General features: G+C 43.4%; 1 protein-coding gene across 1 annotated transcript; it reads right to left on the reverse strand.

Moving 5' to 3' along the window:
* Nucleotides 1–792: 792 nt before the first annotated feature.
* Nucleotides 793–21,716, reverse strand: LOC143983795 (HAUS augmin-like complex subunit 3). The gene is made up of 5 exons (XM_077483890.1): nucleotides 21,678–21,716; nucleotides 17,772–18,662; nucleotides 11,154–11,581; nucleotides 5,333–5,549; nucleotides 793–1,190 (listed from the first exon to the last, which is right to left on the reverse strand). The coding sequence occupies exons 1-5, from the start codon at nucleotides 21,690–21,692 to the stop codon at nucleotides 969–971; spliced, it is 1,773 nt and encodes a 590-aa protein (XP_077340016.1). The 5' UTR covers nucleotides 21,693–21,716; the 3' UTR covers nucleotides 793–968.
* Between the last annotated feature and the right edge of the window lie 5,018 nt (nucleotides 21,717–26,734).

The following is a 26,734-nucleotide window of genomic DNA, read 5'->3' on the forward strand; positions in this document are numbered from 1 at the left end:
TGTAGACGCTATAACTTTTGCGCAAATCAATATCCGCTTATTGCGTTTTTTTTTTACCAAAAATACGCAGAAGAATACATGTCGGCCTAAACTGAGAAAAAAATAAAATAAAGTAGGATACTATAGCAAAAAAGCACAATAGTGTTTTTTTTCAAAATTGGCACACTTTCAAATATTTCCAAAAGAATCTCTATTTGTGGGGGGGGGGGGGGGGGGGAAGGACGTCAATTTTGTTTGGGTACAGCGTCACAGGGCCGCGCAATTGTCAATTAAAGCAATGCAGTGCCGTATCGCAAAAAGTGCTCTGGTCATTGAGCATCCAAACCTTCTGGGGCTGAAATGGTTAAATGATTTGTCTCATCTCTGCAATTGCCCATTTGCTGGCCAGCTTGGTCTGCTGGTTAGAAAATAACAGACTTACTGGTCGGCTCTCCATGTGAAAATAAAGAAAAAGCCTAAAAAGTGAAAATGAATACAGCCACCACATCTAAGGTTAGGCAAGCTGCAATATGAAATATCTTGCTTTTGGGTTTAGATATGCTTTAAACTCCAACAGGAAAAGTGTGACCTCTTTGCATGATGCAGATAAGGAGTTGTGACTTCATGTATGTATTCTTGTTTCTGGCAGGTGGCACAGAAAGTGCAGAGGAGGCTCAAGGAAACTGGGATCTCCTTGAGGAGGCCACCAGTGGCAGCTCATGAGGTGGCCATGTGGCAGGTTTCCTTTCAAATCCACAATGCTCCTGTGAATGATTAGGCAAAATTTCATAACCTACTGGGAGAAGACTGTTGCTTACACTTTGAATAATAGGTCACCAAGATGAATAAAACATGGAATCAGATGTATCAATGTTTGTTTATTAAGTACAAATGGCACTTCATGTTGGTTTCACTTATAGTGGTGGCTGATTACACGTATGACATGCAAAGTGTTATGGTCATTGACAGTCCAAAGTTGGATGTCCTCCTCAGTCCATCTGTATCTCCTTCACCCGCTGCTCCAGATCCTGGACAAGTTTGGCCAGTTTAATGGGGTCCCGATAGAAGAGAACATAGAACTGTCTCTCCTGCTCTAGATAGGAAGTCTGAATGCAATGTTTCTTACGTTCCAGATCCCGTAGGCAGTCCAGACATAACTGATTAAACTGTGAAACACCAGAGCAGAGCACTTCAAAGGCCAGGGTGAGGTTCTAGGGGTAAGAAAATAAAATAAAAACGGCTTAGAGTGGACTTGTCAATTTATGGAAGGCCCTACTGGTCAGGAAACCCTACTCAATAAGGGAAAGAAATAAACTAAAACAAAACAATTGAGCAAGTTTGAAATCTTGTTGGATCTCCATAGTTTCTCCAGTCCAAGAAACATGGCATCCATGGGTCTGTCTTCTCCTACCTCCTCTTCTCTATTAAAATAAACAGATACACTAAAGTTGCGGAGCATACCAGTTTAGGAACCATTAGCAGGTTTTCCCTGGAACCTGCAACAAAGTCAAAAGTCAAAGCTTCTACAGGTTTAACAACACCTAAGTGTGTTATTCAGAGAGTGCTGTGAACATTACTTGTATTGCAGTGCATGTGCTTATCCATTTCTTCTAGACCCTCAACTTACGTCCACGCATCAACAACCCAAACCTATACTGCATGCGGATTAACAGGGACTGTCGTTAAGGGCACTGATTGTTTTAAAAGGCCCCAACCATAGCTGATAGAACATCTAAAATAAGGACTGCCCCTTGCATAATTATTCTTCAGGCCCCCTTTGTTCCCATGCCCCCCTCCGCTACCATACTTTTCTTTTGGACAGTATACCCAGTCGCAGGGGTGACCCATCCATTAAGGGTGCACGGGCCGCCCCCCCATATGAGTAATGAATAGATTCATACATTGCATGAATCCATTCATGGCCGCCACTGCCACACCCTATTCAGGCATCCGACCCCTTTTCGGATGCCAGGCATCTGAATTCCATAGGCTCTAATAGGCTTCAAAAAAAGGTGGACTGCAAGCGCAGAGCTTTGCGATCGCAGTCCACCCAGATGTGTTAGAAAAGCAAATGAATATTTGCTTTTCTAACACTGAACCGCCTCTCTGCAAATCAGGTAGAGTGGGTCCAATACCGTTATCTGATTGGCTGAAGGCAAAGGTGCTCCGATTGGATGCCTAGCAGAAGGTACAGAGGAGGAAGGAGCATGGGAGGACACAGGAGCCACAACACAACTCACCGCCGTCACCCGCTGCCTGATCTGCCACCAAGATGGGATAAGTGCCAGGCAGACAGCGGGTGGGGGAGTCACAGTGGCAACATATGATGGGCCACAAGTGGCTACAGTTGATGGGCCTTTTTTTCATTTTGCATACCACCAAAGATTTGAGGTACCAGCTGCCACTGCTCAGTCAGTCTAGGATTAGCATCACTACACTACCATAAATGCACTCTGGCAGTATAGTTTTAGCACTTGGGTAGAGTAACCTTTGCTTCTGCTCATTGCTGCACTTGTGGCCTTGCTACTGTTTATACTGGCCTGGGAGACAAATGTCATCTTACGCCCAATTCTTATAACTCACTTTGTATGCTAAACACTGGTCCATCTCTACAACATGCTGGCAGGGAACAGGCTTTTCTACCCATGATGTGGCTGCTTTTTAAAGAAAAAAAACTTAAAGACTTTGCTTTTGTTTTTATGTTCCTGTATATGGCTGATTTAACTGCTAGCCGACGCAGTTACACTGCGGCAGGTTGGCACGGCTGCACAAATAGCTGTAGCTATAAGTCGCTCCTTTAAGACGTCACAGCAGGCATGCGCGATCGCTCGTGACAGAGCAAGAACCAGGATCTGTGTGTGTAAACACACAAATTCCAGTTCTCTCAGCGGAGAGAAGATGGATCGTGTGTTCATACCAAGTATGGACACCGATCTCTCTTCTTCCCATCCTCCCTACAGTTAGAACACACCTAGGGAACAGTTAACCCCTTAATCCCCCTCTAGTGTTAACCCCTTCCCGTGACATTTTTTAGCTCCGATCACTGTATAAATTTCAATGGTCCCAAAAGTGTCCGCTACAATCTTGATAAAAAAAAAAAAAAAAATTATATTATAATATATATATATATATATATCAGCCTAAACGGAAGACATTTGTTTTTTTTTTATATTTATTTTTTGTAGATTTATTATAGCAAAAAGTACAAAATAGTGTTTTTTCTACAAAAATACAAATACCACCAAATGAAAGCTCCATTTGATTGGGTACAAGGTTGCACGACCACGGCATTGTCAGTTAAAGGGATGCAGTGCCGTATCACAAAAAATGGCCTGGTCAGGAAGGGGGCAAATCCTTCTGGGGCTGAAGTGGTTAAAGGATAAGGTCACCTTTTCGGGTGGAACATGCAACACCTTCCTAGTCCTGCAGTTGCCCCCTCCCTGTGGCAGCAGTATGGGGAGAATTTCCCTACACTAGCTGCCAGTATTTGGCAGCAGTGCGCTTGTGCGGGGCTCCGCCCACACGGCCATGTCATTCATACACAGAGTTCTGTGTATGAATGAACTACAAGTCCCAGCACCCTTAGCGGCTTTCAGTATGTAGTGCTCAATGAACTACCATGGCACTGTGAGCACTGTGGTAGTTGAGTCTTTCTACCAGAATGTATCATCTTCCATGTACGAGGTATGAGCAAACCTATACACTGACGGTGTGGAGGAGACCTGCATGGCATCAGTGATCTCCTAATATTAAAAGTAAATGCACATTTTTTTACCTGCAAAAATATATGCATTTACTCTTTGTACAAAACACGAACTTATCCTTTAGGGCTTGTTCACATCATACGTGCATGAAAACTGATGGAAGCAGATGTCCCTTGCAGAGACATTCGTTTTCATGCACGTCAGATGTGCCCTGTTCACACCAGTGTTGAGGTCACGTCAGTTTTTTTTGCCTGTGCAGAAAACTGCATAGGCATTGCAGATTCCTGCACAGAAAAAAATTAATCTATACATTGTGGTGTGAACAGGGCACAGAGAACCATTGTTTTTTGTGCCCTTGCAGAATGTGTGTAGAAAAAAAAAGTCTCTGCACCGTGGTGTGACTGAGGCCTAAAAACTTTCAGTTTATCTGGTCTTTAAAGTGGAAGTAACAGTTTTAAAAAAACAGTTACTTTCTTAGCATGCCGGGAATGTAACTGTCACATTAGTTGTGCCAGCAACCAAACTGTCAAACCACCAAACGTCTCGTCATTACATGTGCAGCTCATGGCATTTGAAGATCAAATAGAGGCCAAGATGGCAACTTCCTTGGCTGAAAACAATAGGAGGGTTTACTTCCACTTTAATGGAACAAAAAATACAGAACGGAAAGCTTGTAAAAACGTGAATGTCCCATTACTCAAAAGGGCCAATTTACACTTGCACATACATCAACACATATAGCATAGAGCATGCCAATTCTGTTATAATGGGTACTTAAAGGAGTTGTAACGTCAGAGTTTTTTTTTTTTTTATCTTAATACATTCTATGCATTAAGAAAAAAAGCCTTCTGTATGCAGAAGCCTCCCTAATACTTACCCAAGGTCTCTCTGTCCAGCGTTGTCAACGAGTGTCTCAGCCATCCGAGATTCTCCCTCCTGATTGGCCAAGACACAGCAAGCACCATTGGCTCCCACTACTGTCAAAGTCAGCTAGCCAATCAGTAGAGAAGGACGGAGCTCCATGTCTGAATGGACACAGGGAGCTGTGACTCAGCTTGGGTGCCCCCATATGCTCGCTGTGGGGCCACTCATCTGGAGGCAGGTGCCAGGAGAGCCAAAGAGGGACTCAAGAAGAGGAGGATCTGGGCTTCTCTGTGCAAATCCACTGCACAGGGCAGGCAGGTATAACACATAAATTTTTTTTCCTTTATGAAAACACACAAGACTTTACAATCACTTCAAGACTTTTTCATGGGCTAAGAATTGTACCTGCCTTCGTTTTTAGAGCAGAGCAAGGAAACACATGGTCTTTATTGGAAGTGTTTTAGTATGACCTCTAATGGTTAGCAGTAGGGATGCACCAATACTAGTATCAGTGCCAATACCAATTATTTGCACGAGTATCGTTGCTCCTATCCACAATTCGATACTTGTTGTATCGGACCAGGTGGCCTCAGCTCAGCAGGGGGGGGGGGGGGGGGGGCGGCAGCCTCACAGGTGATTGGTACTCAATTTTCTCTGTCACAATTGCACTAATATGGCTACAATCACACCAAGTATGATCTACTTTAAAAGAAATGTAGGGGAGTTTCACATGCTATATTGCCTCTCAACACAGATGAAGTTATGTCTTTGTTAGGTATACTTACTGGATCTCGCAGTTGCAAGTTCCGTGTACCGCAGCACAAGCACTGATGAAGCTCCTCGCAGTCCTGTTCCAAGCTGGAGGTCTGTGGAAGAGGACCACGATGGATGCTACTCAGTGTCGTCAGCTCCTGGAGAATAGCACTAGCTTGGCGCTGGAGTGCTTCATACTTTGGAAAAAGCTCTTTCTGCCTTGATGGGTTCTCTAGCATTGTTGAGAGCCTGAAAAACAAAAAAAAAAAAAAGAGACAATATCAATGAGAGAAGACAAATAAAAAAAAAAGTCAGAGAAAGATGAGAAGGACACATCAGTCAGAAGAAGATCAGGAGATCCTGGAGAAAGAGGAATATTATATAAATAAAATACCCAGCGTGAGGAGAATCCTCTCAGATGTCAACAGAACAAGTATTGGTGAAGCTTTCCCATGGTCATCTGATCTGGTGACAACTCGAAATTTCAGGATTTTTTGACCCAAATTACAATGGTCACAAGGACAAATGGAGAGAGTGCATCCAACTAGCTATAAATACAGAAGTCCCAACTCTTCCGCACTCCAAAGAAAACACCACTAAACCATTTTGGCTTTACCTAGATTCTATTGGGGCAAGTTAAAACATTGTTGATGTAGGAACTACAGGCAGTCCCCAGGTTACAAACAAGGTTCTGTAGGTTTGTTCTTCAGTTGAATTTGTATGAAAGTGGGAACAGGTACAGTTTTTAAAGGATAAGTTCACCTTTTAGAAAATGCACATTTCTTGCAGGTAAAAAACTAAAAATAAAATTGTGCATATATACATTTTTTTGGAGCCTGTAAAGCATTGCACTAGGTGCCATGCAGGTCTCCAGCAGATCCGTCAGCATCTGGGTGCCTGTATATCCTGTATGAATGAATATGAATGAATGATTGAATCTAGTGAAATGCACACTAGCACATCTTTGTCTTGCAGGGTTTTTTTTTTTTTTAATTTTTTTTTTTTTAAAAGGACGGTTTCGGTTTACTACCGAAAAAAAAAAAAAGACGAAAAAACACAACAAAAACACCCCACTGACAAAACTTTCCATAAGAGCACATCATCACATCGTGGTTTATTCTATAGCTAAGCTGGGAACTCTGTATACCCTTCTCCAATGATCAGACTTGTCCTGACAGCGCCCCCCCCATTCACTAGAAAGCTCCTTCTCCACGCCCTAACTCTTATGCAAAGAACGAAGGGAATGCGATAAAAAAATATATATATATTTTTTTTTTATAATGATATAGAGATTCTATCTACACATATAGAGATTCTATCTACACTATAATATACACACACACATTATATATATATATATACATATACATATACACACACACATACATATATACATATATATACACACACACACACACACACACACACACATATATATATATATACATATATATATATACACATATACATATGTGTGCATCTCTCACACACATACAAAAATGTAATGATAATAATGGCGTTTTACAAGGTGATCATTTACAATCATTTTAAACTTCAGCGTTAAAGCAACATATATTGCAACTCACTTGATGAAAATCCATGACAGGTGGATTCTAGCTGGCAGCCTTGATCACGGCACATAATCGTTCTTTGCACTTCTTTAACTACAGAAGCCATTAATAGTGCAAATTCCTCACCCAGGCAGGAGGAACCAATTCTCAGATCCAGCTTTTTTCGCCAGAACAATTTACCCTCCATAAAAATGATGGCAAAACAAAGCAGTAATACGGAAACACTTCCGAGCTTTCTAGAGTCAAACCTGACCACAAAGGAACAAAGAGGAACCAAAAAAGTGCACTGAAATAGCCATTAGCAGAACAATTGGAAGCCAACATCACACATCTTAATGTGCAGTCTGCGGGGCCATTCTCAGGGGGTACAGGCCGGGCAGCGTGGAGCCAAAGGAAAATGCTTCTCAGCATAATAGGAAATTCAAACAAAAAAAAAAATAAAAAAGCAAAACAATGTAAGGTGAACAAGAATGTAAACCGTTGACACAAAACAATTAAAAGTATAAACACGGCTCCAAAAACTTCAATAACCTGTGCTAAACTTACACATGAGAAAAGAAAAACAAGACTTTAAAGTAGAACCTTGGCCAATAAAAAAACAAGAAAAAATTAAAAATAAATCAAAAAGCAATACTGACTCCCCCAGTGCCACACTGCTCCTCTGTAGCTCCTTTTTAAAAAACATTCAGTACTACTCACCATAATCTGCCACTCCTCAACAGCTCGTATACTTGGATAAAAAGAAAAGGAGGGCCACGTGTAATGCAACTTCTAAAGTATGGTTCATAGATGTTTAAGGGCTTTATGTACATGCTGCTACTTTAAGAAAAAGGTCTATGGACCATACTTTAGAAGTTGCATTTCTCTGGACACTGGGCGCTCTTTTTACCAAGTATAAAAGCTGAAACAACCTCAAGGTTGCACAAAAAGACAACAGCCCAATTCCCAAGAGGGCCCATTGTCCCCATCAATCACTGGGCAGAATCTCTAGGAGGCATTCTTTCTTTTGCCCACACATGCCCACCTAGGACCACTGACCAATCCAGGCAGTCCAGCATGGTCTCCAACACAATCTAGTTCCTCCACAGGTAGCGTCTTAGTCCTTTCTTCAACGTGGAGCTGTATCCCATCTAGATGACATGGCTACTGGCCAAGACTTTTACAAGAAAAGCAGCAACAAGACTGGTCAAGAGACCAACATGCAGAGTAAGACCAGTCACATTAAGAGTTGGCAGGACCATGAAAGGAACTACATCCCACTGATTTTTTTTCTGCCCCCCCCACCTAGTTTCTAGGGTTCCACGTCCAGCAAATCCAAGGGTTGCCTTGCTGAAATCCACCAAAGGCCACTGCATATCCAAACAAAAGAACTCGCTGCTCCAGGTGAGACAGGAAGCCTAATGATATCACAGGTGCCCGCCTCTGAATACGATTAACACTGAGGAAATGGCTGCACTCCAAGATCCATCAAAATTCTTATTTAGTAACGAACATCCCAAGTGTTACAGACAGTTCAAATGGTAGACGCGTTTCACACACTAACAGGTGCGCTTATTCATTACCAATGAATAAGCGCACCTGTTAGTTTGTGAAACGCATCTACCATTTGAATGGTCTAACACTTGGGATGTTCGTTATTAAATAAGTATAAAAGGAAGGTAAGGTAACAGCGCTAAATTAACAAAAGAAAAAAAGGACTAGCAGCTGACACAGTTCATTGATCATTAAACTTAAAAATATATAGTCCAAGGTGCAGAGCTTATATACGTTCCATCATTGAAGAAACCAAGGTAAGAAATAAATGATGAGGAGACCTCCACCTTTTCCAAGAAGTGCAGGAGGTCATGGGGGTGTCATTAACTTTGTATTGACACTCCCAACGGTTCGCATAGGGCAGTGTGAACTGCCTACAAGTCAAATGCAATGCGGGAACCCGCAGTGGATTCACAGGATTCTCACATTGCACCAATGTGAACCAAGCCTTAAAGAGGAACTTCAGTCTCCCCAATTTATATATATATATATATATATATATATATATATATAATAAAATAATAATATTAAAAAATACTGTAGCTGCTGACTTTATACAGAGACACTTACCTGTCCAGGGATCCAGCGATGTTCTCACTCAGTTGAACCCTCAATTGGCTTCAGGTGCAGGTCCTGGCATCTTCTGGGCCGGTTAACTACTGCGCAAGCCACGCTGCACTTTGTTAATGGTCCTGCAGCCTTCTGGGACCTGTGATGTGCCCCAGAAGGGGGGCAAACCGTTGCAGCGATTGGACCAGAAGTGATAATGGGTACCTGTCAAAAAACAGGTACTCTCACACCCCACACCCCCTCCCCCCCCCCCAAAAAAAAAGTGCCAAACTTGGCAGTGAAGAGGTATGTAGGAGGTAAGGAGGTAATATATGTAACAGGTAAAACAGTTCCCATATAGTGACGAGCCAAGGTTTGGGCCGAACCTGCTGGAAGCGGTCATTTGGTAAGCAAGCCGCTGGTGCAATCAGCTACAAACCAGGCCTAATCAACTGTGGTCAGGAATTTTCTTCTCTGCAGCTGCATTCAACAAAGGGGTGGGGATGTTGGTGACATCGACCCAATGTGGTCATATTCAGTCAGTGACATCGTACAGTTGATTAGGCCAGCCATCTGCCATCACGTGACAGCTTCCTGTGGGTTGGTCTGGACCTTAGCTCATTGCTGCTCCCATATAATATGTATTGAATCTGTGTATTTAGAGAGTACTTTCTAGAGAAACATGCAACTTCACATTACCAGTTGTCCTGCTGCCTCATGGGACACTAATCTGGAACAATCATGCAGATAAGGAAAATTAGGAGCATAGTCAGACTACCTCTTGTTTAGGGTCACTGACTCCTATACTGAAGCCATTGGATCAACATAACCACCAGGAAACCAATATAAAAAGGAGATGTTAGCAGGGGGTGTCTCCATAGGTCCTCATTAAATGTTTCTTTTAAAAAAGGCATTATAAACCTTCATACCTGCACCTTGTGTTTTTTTTTTATCTGCACAAGGTGTGTATTGATCATGTAGTTTCATTGGGTCGTTTGTTGCCCTGTACGCACAGCTTATAGTAGAGTAGATCTTCACATTCCTGCAACAGAAGTTTGTTTGCATTCAAACATGAGACGTGTGGCCAGGGGCAGACTGCCCATTTGGCATTTGAGCACTGCCTGAGGGCTCAGAGTCAGTGGGGGGCCCCACGACAGGCTCCTGGTACCTTTCAGGGACCACTAAATGGAGCCACGATCCAGACAGTTCTGTCAGGAGCGGGTCCACCAGTTAGCAGCTGTGACCACTTGGGTCTCCTGCTGGCAGCTGCAGTCATCCTCACAGTGGGTAGGGCGGGAGGTACTGCAAGTCTATCTGCACAGAGTGGGAGACTTACAAATAACAAGCTGGTAATCACCCACTTAACATTGCAAGTTAGCCAGCTCCCGCCCTCCCTCTGAATCTGCAGCACCTCCTGGTCCTGCCCACTGTGGAGATGGCAGCGGTGGCCGGCGGCAGACGCAAGAGAGGACACCCCAGGCTGATCAGTGCCTCTTCCCTGCCAAGGTAGAACTGTCCAGGGGAGGCTTGCATTGTAAGGATCATTGAAATAAAGGGGCATGCACAAGTTAATGCACAACCTCTGTCTAGCCTAAAAACTTGACTCTACCTGTGGAGAACACACACAAATCCTTGGATTTCTCAGTCTAGCACTGGTACAAGTAAGAGTTACACAGTAATTAGATCTATGAATGCTCCGTTTGATCTATTCTATCTGTTAGAAGATCACCATGTTGGAAGAGATGGATTTTCATCACATCCCACATTTCTGGTGCAACACAGAAATGGTGAGGAATGGCTTGGACACTGCATGACTCAGAACAGGAACTTACCTTCCCAATTAGAGAATATAGACAAGCTAGGTGAATGAATACACGGACATAGGAGAATGATTCAGCCATCACATCACAAACTTCAACATGTGAGCCCAAGGTAAGGCAAAGAAAGGGGAATATAACCACACTAATACCTAGTTAAAATAAGAAAAGCGTTTGAAAGTAAAATATTTTTGCATGATATTTTATCAGGGATAAACTGATAAAAAAAAAAAAAAACAACATATAATGAAAAAACACTGCACATGCACTGAATGCATTTGAACTATGAATTTAGTGGTTTGCCTGGTTTTCGGTAGGAAAAAGCTAATATGCATTGAACAATGGAAGTTTTTACGTATAAAATGTTTTCCTTACAGCCTCACCTGACTGCTGTATGGTCTTTGCTGTCAACTCGTATCGGTGGCAGCCATTGAGGGAAGGTCCTTAATTCTCTTGGTCCAAGTATTCTCCTCCCAAGCTCACCAGATAGTTTGCCCATCTTAATCTTGAACGTTCGAAGATCCCTCTCAGTTTGGCGATGTGCCCTCATCTCAACCTGTAGGCCCAGTTCTACCAGCTGTAGACGAGACAACTGAGATAGTATGGCCTCTGCCACAGGAGCTTGGAATTGGCCAATCCGTGCCAGTTTCTGTCTCTCTGTTTGAACCCAACCGTGATGGGCAGGTAGGCATAGCCCCATTGAAGCCTCACAGACCAGTTGAGCTAGTCTTTGCATCTGTAAACCTTCAATCTCTGCTTCTAGTGTATGAACGTCTCTCTCCAGCAAAGGCAAACGCAGAGGATCCCAAACCTGAAAAATGGGAAATTAATGGAAGCATGTTGCTATAAGTGAAGGACGCATGCACAACTTTCAAAAATATGTGTAGATGTCCCAATACCTACACAGAATAAGGAATTGTTAACCTTTGCATATGGTTATGGGATGACTAGACAAAGAGCCAGCTGCCAGTCCAAAAAATGATCAGTTAATCCTACCAGTAACTGTTTCTGGGACGTCTTCCAGGATGGCACACCTGAAAGATGACTGGTCTTACCTGACAGGAAAAAAAAAAGAGGTTAAAACCCCCGCTCCTTCCCATGCTCAGTTGTGAATGTATTGACCCACTCCAGTGCATGAGAGTAAAAACTTTTGAGAGTTTATACAACACCAATAAACAAAAGACGGATGGGAAGTAGGCCTGCCACCCTGGAAGACTTCCCAGAAACACATTTACCATCAAGTGTAACTGGTCATTTTCTTGAATTGTCTTCCAGGACATAACCCCTGAGAGAAGAGCAAGGAGCTCTGGCCTAACTTAGGGCAGAACAACTGCCTGCAGGAATTTTCTACCGCATGCCAGATCCTGGAGGCTCCACCCTGTCGTGCCTCAAAAGTGATCTGGCTTGACCACGTCGCTGCTCTGGAGATTTGGTCGACTAACCATCACGCCCTTTCTGCCCAAGAGGCCACCAGAGACCTTGTAGAGTATGTCTTTAGGTTAGTGGGAACTGTTTTACCTGCCTGCTCAGGCTACAGCAACGGTCTGCCTAATCCATCTGGCTGCTATGGTTGTTTTTGAGGCTTGATCATCTCTGTTCTGGTCGCTAAAACTAATTAAGAGATGATTAAACTTTCCAAAATTCCTTCACGCTGTATAAATAAACAAAGACCGTCTAACAAAATTAAGATTCTTTCCTTCTCATTCTGAGGGTTCTCACAGAAGGACAATCTCCTGTGACCTGTGAAAATGCGAGACAACCTTAGGTAGATACAGGGGATCCTGTCTGAGAATAACCCTGTCCTCAAATAACAAAAAGGTCCCTTTGATAGCCAGGAGGGTAGGCGATCTCCAGGTCCTTTCAGTAATGATGGCCAGGAGGAAGGCTATCTTAAGGGATAGTAACTTAAGAGAAACTTGAGCCAAAGGCTTGAAGAGTGCACTCGAAGCCTTGCTCCTCTTCACAGTGCTGGCATTGTAACTGTGGGAAGAGAAACGCATAGGCCAGGTCAAACTCCCAATCCTGGGCCAGCGTGTCCACCCCCTCAGAGACCCTCTCTCTGGCCAGGAAAAAGAACCTCCTCACCTTCCCATTTTTCCTGCAGGCAAAGAGGTCTATGTCCTGCGTGCCAAAGAGCCGACTTACGAGAGAAAACACCTTGGGGGTTTAGTTCCCACTCTGCCTGGTGGATTGGCTGTCTGCTTCTATGTTGCAAACCCTCCTTATGTGAATGGCTGAGATAGAGGGAATCCTCCCCTCTGTCCACTATAGGAGCTCTTGGGTTAAGCCCATTAGAGTGCGAGATTTGGTTCCTCCTTGACAATTTAGAAAGTCCACTGTTGTCAAATTGTCTGAAAGAATCTGTGGGAGAGGTCCAGATCCTTACTTCAAATGCCTTTAGGGTTTTCCTGACTGCCAGGAGCTCCCTGAAGTTGGAGGAGCCCCTCTGAACCTGGTCCCAGACCCCTTGGGCCTAAGTTCCTCTAGATGGGCTCCCCAACCCCAGGTTCTTGCATCGGTCATCACTCTCAGGGGTTGAAGCTGGGTCCAGAGATGTGGCCTCCCAACCTTGGTGGAATGAGCCACCACTGCAGAGAGAGGAGAAAAAGTTTGATTATGGAGATTTTAGGTACCAGCAGAATTTTTTTTTTTTAATATGTGTAAAAAATAAATAAAGATCAAAATAACTGCTGTCCCTACTGGTTACTCCCACCTAAGTGGGGTAAATGGATAAAATGGAGAAAACAAAAGCTCTATTTGTTTAAATGAAACCTAATATATTAAAAGCGATTAGTGTGTATAGTGTAATTAATAAAAATATACCTTATGAAATTAGTGCAATAGACTTCATAAAATATATATATATATATATATATATATATATATATATATATATATATATATATATATATATATATATATATATATATATATATAAACACCTCACGACACGTGATCAACTAGCTTGGCTGGACTCATGGCTGCCGAGTTAGCCTCCCAGGCTCTGCACAGCAAGGTCTCAGACCTGCGGACCATTTGATCGCTAAGAGCGTCGAGTCAACATCTCCAGGAGAAGAAGAAGAGGAGGAACGGAAGGCGGCGGCGGCTACAGAAGACCGGGCCACCGCCTGTAAAAGAGCTATAAGAAGGCGCGGTGGCCCGGCAGGAGAACCGAAGAGGGGGACAAGACCCCCGAAGTCGGAAGAAGAGGGCGGCGGCGAGGAAGAAAGCCGGGCTCCTCCGCTAGCAAAAGAGCTAAAAGAAGATAGCGGAGGAGTCCAGCGAGAAGACCCCCAAAGATGGAAGACCCCTGGAGCTGTGCAAAAAACTATTTTATCTTGTGTGTTGTGTTTTTTTTGTACTTTATTTTACAGGTGAATGGGTAGGGGTACATTGTACCCCATACTCATTCACATAGGGTGGGGGGCCGGTATCCGGGGGCCCCCTTATTAAAGGGGGCTCCCGGATTCCGATAAGCCCCCTGCCCGCAGACCCCAACAACCAACGGCCAGGGTTGTCGGGAAGAGGCCCTTGTCCTCATCAACATGGGGACAAGGTGCTTTGGGATTGGGGGGGGGGGGTCGCACCAAAGCACCCCCCCCATGTTCAGGGCACGTGGTCTGTTACTGCTAATTAGGGGGGGCGCCCGCTCGTCCCCACCCCCTTTCCTGGCCGGCCGGGTAGCGTGCTCGGATAAGGGTCTGGTGTGGATCTGGGGGGGACCCCCACGCCTTGGAATCCATACCAGACCGGAGGGCCTGGTATGCTCTCGAAGGGGGAACCCACGCCAAATTTTTTTCAGAAATTTGGCGTGGAGTTCCCCCTTCAGAGCTAATAATTCTGTCAAAGTCGCCTCCGTATAGACAGAGATCCGACTTGGAGGCGACCTCCATTGAAATCAATGGGTACAAGTCGCCTACAAGTCGGATTGAAGTAGCACAGGAACTTCTTTTGAAGTCGGAGGCGACTTCAGTAGCGTGCATTAAGACGGCTCTCATTCACTTACATTGATTTTTAAATGTTGTCCGACCTGAGGCGACTAGGGGTGACCTCAAGTCGGATCTGAGTCGCCCCTGTGTGAACCGAGCCTTAAGAGGTCTTTGATTCGATTGAGGTCTGACCAGGCACCTATACATCCTGTCCTGGGCTGAGACCTGTATCGTTGGTTCTTGAATATCCTCTGATGCATAAACTGCTCTTGGTCATCCATATCAGCTGGAAAAAAAAAAAAATGTGCACGCCCGGCATGGAATCCTCCCTATTCTGGTCCGGATCCTCTTCTTCGTAAGGAGAGCTCTGATCAGAGAGCTCTGCCTCCTCATCCTCAGAGTCCTGAGTGGCTGGGACTCTAAAGGGTTCATAACGCCTACCCCTGCTGTCCCACCAGCTAGCTAACACACCTTCCTGTGGAGGAGGAGCTCTCCCTGCTGGAGAGGGGGCTCAGCCTCCTGCCTAGACCCCAAAGTTGCTTGGAAGGACTTGAGGATTGTCAGCATTTCAGACTGCATGGAGAGGAAATCCTTTGTTACCTGTGCAGTCTCTTTTCTGGATAATTTCTGGCTACATTTGTAGCAGAATGGCTTAGTGCATACATACAGAGAGCATGTATTCAAGGGTGCGCTACATACAAAGCACAGATTCAGGATTATGCTGCCTACAGAGTGCAGGGGTGCGCTACGCACAGAGTGCAGGGGTGCGCTACGCACAGAGTGCAGGGGTGCGCTACGCACAGAGTGCAGGGGTGCGCTACGCACAGAGTGCAGGGGTGCGCTACGCACAGAGTGCAGGGGTGCACTGTAACATCTCATTTCAACCCCTCATCCTGGGTTCTGATCTCTGCACCCAGCACTTTGCCTCCATCCCCCCACTTCTAAACACATCTTCCTACACACCTCCACAGCACTCATCCCCCCTTCCACAGCAAAGGAGTATGTCACCACGCATCTTTCTAGAGAGGGCTCAGCCCCTGCTCCTGGTGTAATGGTTGCCTGCAACTACACAGGGCATCCGAGCCCCAGGAAGCCACTCGGGAGCCGGGGCCGCAAACGATCAAACTGCCAGCATCATTTGTTGACACCCAGACAGGTAAAAGGAGGGAACAGGAAGAGTGGTACACCTGTGCTCAGGGTCCTTCAGATCTCAGATCTCTTCCAAGCTCTGCTGCCTACCTAGAGAAGATGGGTTAAAAAAAAATAATAAAAAAAATAAAAGGAAAAGGAGGAGCCCCCTGGGAAGGGAAAGCCCTACCAGAACCCATTAGCTTCTTCAGCCCTCGGCCTCAGGTCTGATTTAAAAGAAACTGTTTCACTGCACTTGGCAAAACAACTCAAAAACCGAGGAACACGGGGAGGGGCGGGGGTTTTAACGTCTTTCTTGATCGCATTTCCTGTCAGGTGAGACCAGTCATCTCTCGGTGTGCCGTCCTGGAAGACGACTTGAGAAATAATTATTCTATGCATCAATACTGAAGAATCTTATGTTCAAAAGGACAATAAATAAACAAAAGTTACATTTTGTGATATCTTAAAAGGTAACCACCAGCCAAAGCTGATATTTCAGTTTTGGGAAGGCATTGAGAGTCCTGGGCTCTTATTTCATACCATGCTAATTTCAAATGTTCACCCCCTACCTCAAGGACAAAAAGGTGCTGATCTCTCAAAGTGGGACTTGCTGATTATTCAATATTACAACCCATTATGGCAATAACATAATGGACATTGTAAAGGTTTTGCCAACCCAGTAGAACTGGGAAATTTTACTGGCGATATCCTACCACTGCTGTCTCCAAGGGCTATAGGAAACCAACAACTGGATTTGCTTAACAGCGACTGCTCCATGCAATAAATCTTTCCCCAACATATAACAATGCTCCCTCTCCACCTCAAACAGTTTTACATGCTTCTTGCCCTTTTCCACCATCAAAATGCAATGGTCTGTTCTTCAGGTAGAATTTTCCACTAGCTGTTCGATACTTTTGATTTTCTGCTCCCTCTTTAGAAGTGCATACATTGATACCTCGGTTTGCGAGTAACGCGGTATGCAAGCGTTTTGCAAGATGAGCTATATTTAAAAAAAAAATCCGACTTGCAAGACGAGCAGGACTCAAGCCGCTGGTGTATATATTATCATATGTGGCCAGATGTATGGGGGCACTGGTGGTTTCCAACGCTTCCTGGAGAACTCAGGTGCTCTGAGACATTCCCAGCTGGGTGGGGCGGGCATAATGTGCATCGGAGCACCCACAAGTGTCAACAGTTCCTGGAGTGTCTGAGTTCTCCAGCCCCCCCACACCTATGGCCACATACAGTACTGCATACACCAGTTCCCCCGCACCTCTGGCCACATACAGTAATATATACACCAGTGCCCCCACACCTCTGGCCACATACAGTACTGCATACACCAGCGGTGGTTGTGGAACTAATCATCTGAGTTTCCATTATTTCTTATGGGGAAACTCGCTTTGATATATGAGTGCTTTGGATTACAAGCATGCTTCTGGAACAAATTATACTCGTAATCCAAAGTATTATACTGTACCTTACTTCTATCAGTCTCTGAAGGTGCACATGGGTGACGGTTTAAGGAAACTATTCATGACAAAAACCAGGGCCTACTGAGCTCTCCTTGTGAATGCTAGTCGATTGGCTGGGATGCTCACCTTTTGTAACGAGAGTAGCCCAAGAAGGAAATTCCCTCACCATTATGAGATTTCCTCTCACATCCTGTTGTCTTTAAAACAAGAAACAAAAATCTCCAATGGGCAAAAAAAAAAATTGGGCTTTGGAAAGGTTTCATATAAAAAACAAAACAAAAAACAAAACAAAAAAAACGCATTTTAGAGCTTGAAGATATAGAAATGCAAACATATTGTGGTGCTAGAGAATACCATATAAGAAATCAGGTCACGTTAAAAATAAAAGTATTCTAAAAGGCAATATTGAATGAGCAAACTTTGATTAAAAAGCAAGATTTTCTTTAAAAATATTCTCATGTCTCACCTGTTCTCCTGCATTTCTATCCAGCCAGTTTAATGCATCCCTATTACTATTCAGAGTGGCAAGTGCAATACTTAGTTGTATTTTCTGGGAGCACCATGCTGTTTGAACTCGCTTGCATTCTTTTTCCATCTCCATCTGAACTTTTCTTTCTTTCTCCAGATCTTCCTCTTTCACAGGTAACACTGCCCTGGCATTTTGCTCAGCCTGTTCCCAGCACGTTTCTTCAAGTCTTATGTAGCCATCTAAGTCAAGAGAAGAAAGCAAAATACTCTGGGAAGATGGGGCAGTGTGATTGTTTCCAAGCTCTGTTACCATCTCTTGAAGCCTCACAAAGGCCGCATTGCACCTTGAATTCAGGGTTGAAAGTTCTTCCTTGATGTTACTTAGACTCTTCTCTTCTTGCCTCTCCACTTTCTCCAGGGATAAGCGATTATGGAGAAACGTTAACCCCAGAGACTCCAACTTGTTGCGGCATTGCAGTCGATGAGCTTTGATGCTTCGCAAGCTCTGTAGCTCTTCTTCGAGTTCTTCCAAACTCTTTGTATCTTCCATCTCCCAGTGTCCTTCAGCTTCACTTGACCCTTTGCAGAGGTTCTGAAGCTCATCTGCATCTAGAAGCGGTTGTCCAGAGTCTAGAAGGCCATCATAGGCCTCCAATTGCTCACTGGTTAAAACATTTTTCTGATCCACAGTGCTGCAAAGCCAACTTAGGAAGACCTCTACCTCTTCACTGCCTTCACAGAGCCAATCAAAATCCTCCCCCTTAAGATCCTGTGCTCCAGGGTAACTAATAGTACGGAGCATTTCAACAAAATCTGAGCCTACGACGCTGGTAGAGTCCAGAAGAAAACAAGTAGATCGTTGACGAGAGAGCCTAGTCGGGGGCACACTCTAGGGGAAAAAAAAATGGTAGCCTTATAGGAAGGAAATACAGAGGGCGGCCATTGCTTATAAAAATTTGAGTTGCTTGGCTGTCACGCAGATACACTATGTAGCACCCTGGTGTTAGGCAGGTTTGCCAAAAAAAAAAAAAAAAATGTGTTTACTCGGCGGTAACTAGCCTGCCTGATTACTAGGGAGATCCATTGACCTTTTCCTAAACCTGGGTTTGATGCACCCCTCTTCTGTCACTAAGTGGCATGGTTTAGCTGTGGTATTTGATTGACAAGGGCTTAGTAAATCTGGACTAGGAGTGGATGGGTTGTCTCAGCCAATTGGCAGGGGTTTCTTTGCCCTTGGCCTGCTGAGAGAGCCTATTTATTTGGGAAGGGTCAAGTGATCCAGGTTCGGTGCCACCTGGACGGCTGTCTGGGTGGACGTGTGTTGAAAAGCTCACCGGTGCTAGGCCGGAGGCCTAACCAGGAGTACCTGGCTGCTAGACGGTCTAAAGGCCTATCCAGGTGGGAAGCAAGCAGCATAGGGTTGGGGCTTCAGGCTTCGAGCCCAACCAAGTTGCAGGGGGTTCTGCCAGCTGGAGACCCAAGTAGTTGCCATAGGTGAAGGAAAGCAGTTGCTGGAGACTACCACGGTCGCCAGAGGCAAGCAAGAACCAGAGTAATAAGGTAAAAGGGGACAATCTCTCCTATTATCAGAGGTCAGGTTCTGTGGAGACTGAAGTACCACCAGAGCAGCCTTTTTCACTAGCTGGGGATGGTGAAGAAGTTGGGAAAGCTTCAGCAGAGTCAAGTCAGGGACTCAGCAGGACAGTGTGGGTGACACTTGGAAGCCACAGTGGGATAGTTGAGAAGGAGCTCAAGGGATCCAGTGGTGGCTGGAAGCTGAAGAGTCTAGTGAGACTGGGAGCTCAGTGAGAGGATCTACAAATGGATACTGAGTTGTGATCTGTATTGAAGTTGACGTTACCAGATCAGTTGCTATAGGAGACAGCAGTCTACTGACAGTTTGCTGTAATTCAGCTTAAAGGCCCTTGAACTGTATAGCAGTTCTTCTATTCTTATTTTTGTCTAGGAGTCTGCCAAGTATTTTGCATCTGCCTAAGGGTGCTCAGGCCCTAACCTTCTCTCTCTCAGTTCTGTTGAGACAATAAATCTCTATACCACACACACTATGCCTAGTAACCCACACTGAAGATGGATGTCAGTTCTCCCTGACTCTGGAGGTCACCATTAGGCTTCTAGGGGGGGGGTCGGGCCTTGGCTACAACTATATTGCCAAATGTATTGGGATGCCTGCCTTTACATGCACATGAACTTTAATGGTGTCTTTGTCCATAAGGTTCAATATTGAGTTGTCCCACCCTTTGCAGATATAACAGCTTCAACTCTTCTGAGAGGGCTGTTCACATGGGTTTGTTTTTCCAGGTGTTGGGCTTGGCCCCTTAGTTCCAGTTAAAGGAATTCTTAAGGTGTCAGCATACCAAGATATTTTGGACAATTTCATGCTCCCAACTTTGTGAAAACAGTTTTGGGATGGCCTCTTCTTCCTATTCCAACATGACTGTGCACCAGTGCACAAAGCAAGGTCTATAAAGACACAAATGAGCGAGTTTTGGGTGGAGGAACTTGACTGGCCTGAACAGAGTCCTGACCTCAACAGAATAGAACACCTTTGGTATAAATTAGAACGGAGACTGCAAGCCAGACCTTCTCAACCACATCAGTGCCTGACCTTACAAATGCTCTTCTGGAAGAATGGTCAAACATCCCCATAGACACACTCATAAACCTTGTGGACAGCCTTCACAGAAAAGTTGAAGATGTTATAGCTGCAAAGGGTGGGATAACTCAATATTGAACCCTACGGACAAAGACTGGGATGCCATTAAAGTTCATGTGCTTGTAAAGGCAAACGCCCAATACTTTTGGCAATAGCATATATTGGTCTCAGTACTCTGAGTCATTGGGTCAAGGATGCAAAGTATTGAAGTCAGTGGCAAACATTTTACTTGCCGCTTCTGGTGGGATTAGGCTCCACACTCCACAATCACATGATCTAGTGGTTCATCTCCACTGAAGCAATCACCTGCACTAGCAACAGGAATGTCACAGAAGATGCAAAAAGGATTCTATCTTTATTAAAATAGACCGCAGGTGCAGCAGGACTTTGCTGTGCCTAGCCCGAAACATGTCACAACAGGACTTGAAGGAAGTTTATTATTTTGCATCTCAGTGTGTGGCATATTGTTGCCGGTACAAATTATTGAAGTGAGTGGGACAGCCAGGCAGTTAGAGATTTTTAGCAGAGTTCAGTAATGGCTGCTCACATGTTTCTCAGGTTTATTAAATAAGGTGGAACTGGGGGTAATGATGTGGAACATACAGCAATGTATAGTTATATTTCATTAGGTTATGAGTTGTGGGTTACTGCTTTTTTTTATTTTTTTTTTATTTTTTTTTTACATTACAAGTTAAAGTGATTGTAAGGGTTTGTTTTTAAAAACAATAACAATCCCATACCATACTTACCTCCACTGTGCAGCACGTTTTGCACCAAGTGGCACCAAACCTCGTCTTCTGGGGTCCCCCAGCGGCTCTCTCGGTTCCTCCCCACATCAGATAATCCCATAGAAGCGCTCTCCCAAGGGTGTTACCTTGCAGATGCGCTCCTGAGTCCAGCATTCAGTGGCCATAGCCACCGAATGTATGACCCGGCCTTGCCACCCGCCACCCAAGTCATTGTATTTGATTGACAGCAGCGGGAGCCAATGGCTGTCTGTCACTACCAGGTGTTTTTTCACCTTAATGCATAGGATGCATTAAAGTGAAAACACAAAGGTTTGCAACCCCTTTAACTCCGTGTTTTTTTTTTTTTAAACAACTTGTTAAATTTTAGGAGTAGTCATTTAAAAAAACCATAGTATGTGGCTATAAATTCATGATAAAAAAAAAAAAAGAAGGAAGAAGAAGAAGAAGAAGAAGAAGAAGAAGAAGAAGAAGGAGTACTCACTATATGTCTGGCCATTGTATACCATCAGAAGAGTTCCTGAAGAGAGTAAAAACAAATATACTATTATAATAGTGTGTAATATTATATACACACACACACACACATATATATATATATTTTACCAACAAATTGGATTAATGTATTTGCATGGCACAGACTCCTTTGTCCAAAACGTAAGTATTGCCTTTAATTATACTTTAATTTTAACAGAGTGGAAGGGATTTACAACACCTACTTAGTTTTTTAATGCTGTCTGTGACCCCATTAGAGAGAGTCACCCTCCCTTTGTCCTGTTTACCATCATTGAAGGTGAAAGTAAAAGCAAATCCCAAATTTTGGGTTGCCCCCAGAAAAGTAATAGAGGAAAAATGCGCCAATGGGGTCACTCGTTCTGGTGACCTGGGGGTCCTCAAGAAATAACCCTTAATTTGCAGGGATTTCCTACAACTTCCTGTTTGGATATGAGACAGGAAGTGGAGGTAAATCTCCCCAATGGGACAAAGATGAAAAAAGTAAACATTACAGGGGATATAACCCTCCCTTACTCCAACCAAATAAAAAATATTTGTTTGATTTTAAATGTTATATTTATATACACAATAAAAAGCTTAAAAAAAAGTGTACTACAACATAAAACTTTTTTTTGGTAGAGTGTGGACAGGCTGGGACTGATTTTCTTTGCTTTCTGTCTTGTGGGAAATTGAATTAGAACTATAAGCAAAGCCCCTCTCCCCCTCCCCCCATTTTGGATAGAGTAACATCTTTAGTGCTTTTTGCAGATTTGCACCACAGAATGTGTTCCATAGGCAACCATGTTAACTGGACTGTAGTGCAAATCTACAAAATGCACAGGTGTGAATCAGGCCTAAGGGAGGGCTATAAGCCCTGTAAGGCATTTGCCACCTGTACCCCATTTCGGGAGATTTTCCTTCACTTCCTGTCCCATAAACAAAACAGTGAAGGAAATCCCCTGGGAACCCCCAGGCCACCAGAACTAATGTTCCCCGTTAGAAGTTTTTCTCTCAATTACCTTTCTGGGGATAAATCTAAATTTTCTTCTACTTCGACTTTCAATGTTAATGGTAAACAGAACAAATACAGAGGGAGAATCTCCCCAACGAGGGCACAAACAATAAAAACTGACAGGTGTTCTATTCCGCCTCTTCTTTATCCAAAACTAAAGAAAAAAAACCTACACTAGACTTACCGGTAACGGTATTTCTACGAACCTTCCAGGACGGCACACCTGAGACATGAGGGCTCCTCCCTACAGGAAACATAATCACTTGACAGCTTTATTATAAGTCCCCACCCTTCCCCTTGATCCTCAGTATGTAATAAAGTAATCCTGACCAGGCATATACACGTTTTCCTAAATATATCAAAAATTTTTCTCACCAATTGACATACGTGTGGAGTTGAAGAATTTGTCTTCACGAGCACGGAGGTAGTTGTAAAAGGACCCCGAACTGGCCTCTCCCTTCCCTTTGGGCGATGATGGGATGGATCCAAAATCTATGCCTTCTCTGGTTATCCTCTTCTTCATCTATTAATGCTGCTACAGCAGCCATAATGACTGCTGACCAAACATATTGCATAGCCAACATGTTTGCTAAACAACATACAACCCATGACAACAAAAGAGGAAGGGGAAATAACTAAGCAGGTTAAGGAATTGCATCACTATGACTAAATCACAGAACATCAAAGTCACATCAAATTGCATAGCAAAGTAGCAGTGCAAATCGCGCAACTTTGGGGACACAATAGTGGAAACCTAGCCTAAGTCCTTTTTGTGGTCATATGCAGCAGTTAGAGACATTATAGACCACAATTGCTAGAAGGTTGACCCAGTCAATTTTTCTAACATACAAAATTCACAGGCACTCAGATTTTATCCTTAAGAGCCCATGCCTCTAGATCCTGCATCCAAAAAGAAGGCAGGGACATAGGTGGAGCAGACCGGTGGATCAGTTACATGATCCAGCTATGATACCTTCATCAAGCAGTGGAGGTAAAAAAATTCAAGTCAAAAGCCTGGAATTTGGCAGAAAGGCCTTGCAGGCAGGAGTCCCACCCTAAAGTAGGCCTGGGGTTACTTGATTATCCTCTCAGGTGTGCCGTTCTGGAAGGTGATAGGAGAAAACCTACGTTAGACTTACCGGTAGCAGTATTCCTATGAACCTTCCAGGACACAGGCCTATTTCCCGCCCTATGTGGAGGGAAAAGATAAGTTAAATGCTAGGTGGTAGGTACCTAATGTAGAGCAATGCTCCTTGTGAATCAGTTCAGTATGACTCTTTTTCTATTTTTTTGCTTTGAATAGCTAGAAGTGTTAATTCTAACCTGATCAAATTGTAAAAAATAAATAAATACATGGAAGTAGCTTTTTAAATGTTTCATTTTTACATGATCAATGTAGATAATAGCCATACATTTTCTATTTACAGTTTTGATGAATTGTTGGCTTTTCTCTCTAGCCATGTAGAGCGACAAAACACAAGTTTCAGAAAGAGTATTCCAACAGTTGAAAGACTCATAACAACATTGAGGTAACTTTTCATACCTACTTCTTCTTACCTCATATGAGGCATTTGGATATCCACATCATTGTTTCATCCTCTTTACATGAAGTGAAATAATAAATACTAGCATGTTATTGTGGGCGAGATCGTTTTTTCAATATTAATTGTCCCTCTACATGACCAGTGTCTTTCTCCTGCTCCTCTTCTTCCTTCGGTACCTCTTTCCAAGCTCATTTTGTGATCTACTTTAGAAGTAGCTTATTGTTGATATGTATTATTCTAATAAACTGCATTTACTGTTCCATTTTAGGTACCTGGCAACTGGACATTCCTATGCAAGTTTGCATTTTGAATTTTTGGTTGGAAAAACTACTGTCAGCAATGTTGGCCACACTGCCTGCAGAGTCATCCGCAATGTCGCTAGGGATTTGGTCCTGAAGAATCTCACTTGAAGATTGGTCCAAGATATCAGAAGTTTTCTGGGACCGATGCAATTTCCCGAATTGTGTTGGGGCAATTGATGGAAAACATGAGGGTAGTGAATGCCCATCAGCAGTGGAACCAAATACTTTAACTACAAATACAAATAAATAAAAAATTGTTTTGTATTACTAGCAGTGGCTGATGCCAATGATTGTTTTACCTATATAGACATAGTATCGTATGGCAGCAGCTCAGACTCCAGTATTTTCCATAGATCATCTTTTGGAACAATGTTGAGGGAAAATGTCCTGAATCTGCCACAGGACTGTCCATTGCCAGGAACAAAATGGGCCACCTATGCCATTTGTGTATGTTGGGGATGAGGCCTTTGCTCTCAGTGAGCATCTATTAATGCCTTATTCCAAAAGGGGTCTGAGTAAAGAGAAGCAAATCTTCAATTACCTGTTAATGAGGGCAAGAAGAGGGGTAGAAAGTTCATTTGGTATTTTAGCGAACAAGTGGATTTTGCTACATACACCAATGAATTTAAAATTTGAGAATGCAATATCTGCAGTAAAAGCAGCATGTGTGCTTCGTAATTTTGTAAGAAATCATGATGGCTATCTTTTTGAAGATTCCCTCATGCACGATCTGGAAGGTACACAATGGATTGCCAGTAGGGGCACCACCAATGGTGCCACTGTGTGTGAGGGATTCACGTCATTTTTTTAATGTCTGTTGCTGGTTCTGGCCCCTGCCAACAGGATGCCATTGCATGTCACGCATTTTTTTATTATAATTTGTCCAAATGCAGAATAACAGGTATTTAACACAAAATTCTATAAATGGATAAGTATAAAACGCATAATGTAAACAGAATAATGTTTATTTTTCAAAATTTTGGGTGAACTACACCATTTGTTGTTTTTTTTATTTTAAACAACCACAACAAAGAATAAAAAAAATATCAATTTAAAACACCAAAATAAAATATTTACTCAATCTTTTTTTACAGCAAATTTTTTTCAAGAAGGCAAAAATTTTTTTTTTAATAGTTTCCATTAACTCAAACATTTTTGGGTTGTTTTGGCAACCACAAAAAAAATAAATACATAAAAAATGAACAAGTCTCGAAACAGCAAAAATAATATAAAGTTATAATTGCTGGTAAGTTGGGGTTTCAATGGTCCCGGAAACTGAACTATTGGTTCGTCCAGGGCAATCCAGTGATGGTCCTGGGTAGTATTTCCTTTCAAGAAAAGGGGGAACTTGACTGGGTGTAGGCTGCCTAAGTTGTTGAGTGGTCGGGGGGCCAAGGGTAGAGGTAGTGGGGGCAGGAATTGGATGCAACATGCGTGGTCTTGAGGGATTCAGCATATTACCATACTGGTCACACTATGGCCGGTTTATTGGTGGAGCATACTGTGTACTTTGAAAGTGAGGGTATTGTTGAAAAGGGGGATATTGGGGGGGGGGGGTGTTTGCATATATGCTGAAGATGTTGTTCTCCTTACCCACAAAGGATTGAGCAGTTGACATCAAAGTAATCCTGAGTGCATATTTTTTCTCTTGGGGGGGATCCGTTTACATATGCCAAAAATTACAGTGAGAAATGCTGTGTCTTCAGCCATTTTAGTGGGCATCTGACTGACTACATCTAAGATTTTATCCATAGGTTCCCCAGCCCTGACACTTCCCCTTGAAGATCTTCGCAAAGGCCTAGAGAAATTGCTAGGCCCTGGTTCAGCATCCTCCTCATTCACTGAGTTTGTTGCCGACTTTGATTCATCTATGAACAGTTCCTCCTCAACATGGTCTTAGAATTTTTCTTCCTCCTCTGCAGCAGCTTCCTCTGACTCATCTTCCGGTGGCAAAAAAAATAAAATAAAAATAATCACTCTTTATTAACTGCCCATAGGTTATTCATTTGCTAGGCTGCATAATTGATGTTGAAGGTGGGAAAACAACCGCTAGATATATTATCCATGACACCTGCATAATTTGTCGTGCTGAAGGATGTCGACAGGGACAGCTTTAACATTGTTTGGATCATGGGCAAATATTTGGTGGCCCACCCACAGATTTACTTTCCTGCAGCCACAGGTTGTG

Source organism: Lithobates pipiens, unplaced genomic scaffold, assembly GCF_037356315.1.
Source record: "Lithobates pipiens isolate NorthernLeopardFrog02 unplaced genomic scaffold, aLitPip1_a1.2 Scaffold_1, whole genome shotgun sequence".
Classification (NCBI taxonomy): Eukaryota; Metazoa; Chordata; class Amphibia; order Anura; family Ranidae; genus Lithobates; species Lithobates pipiens.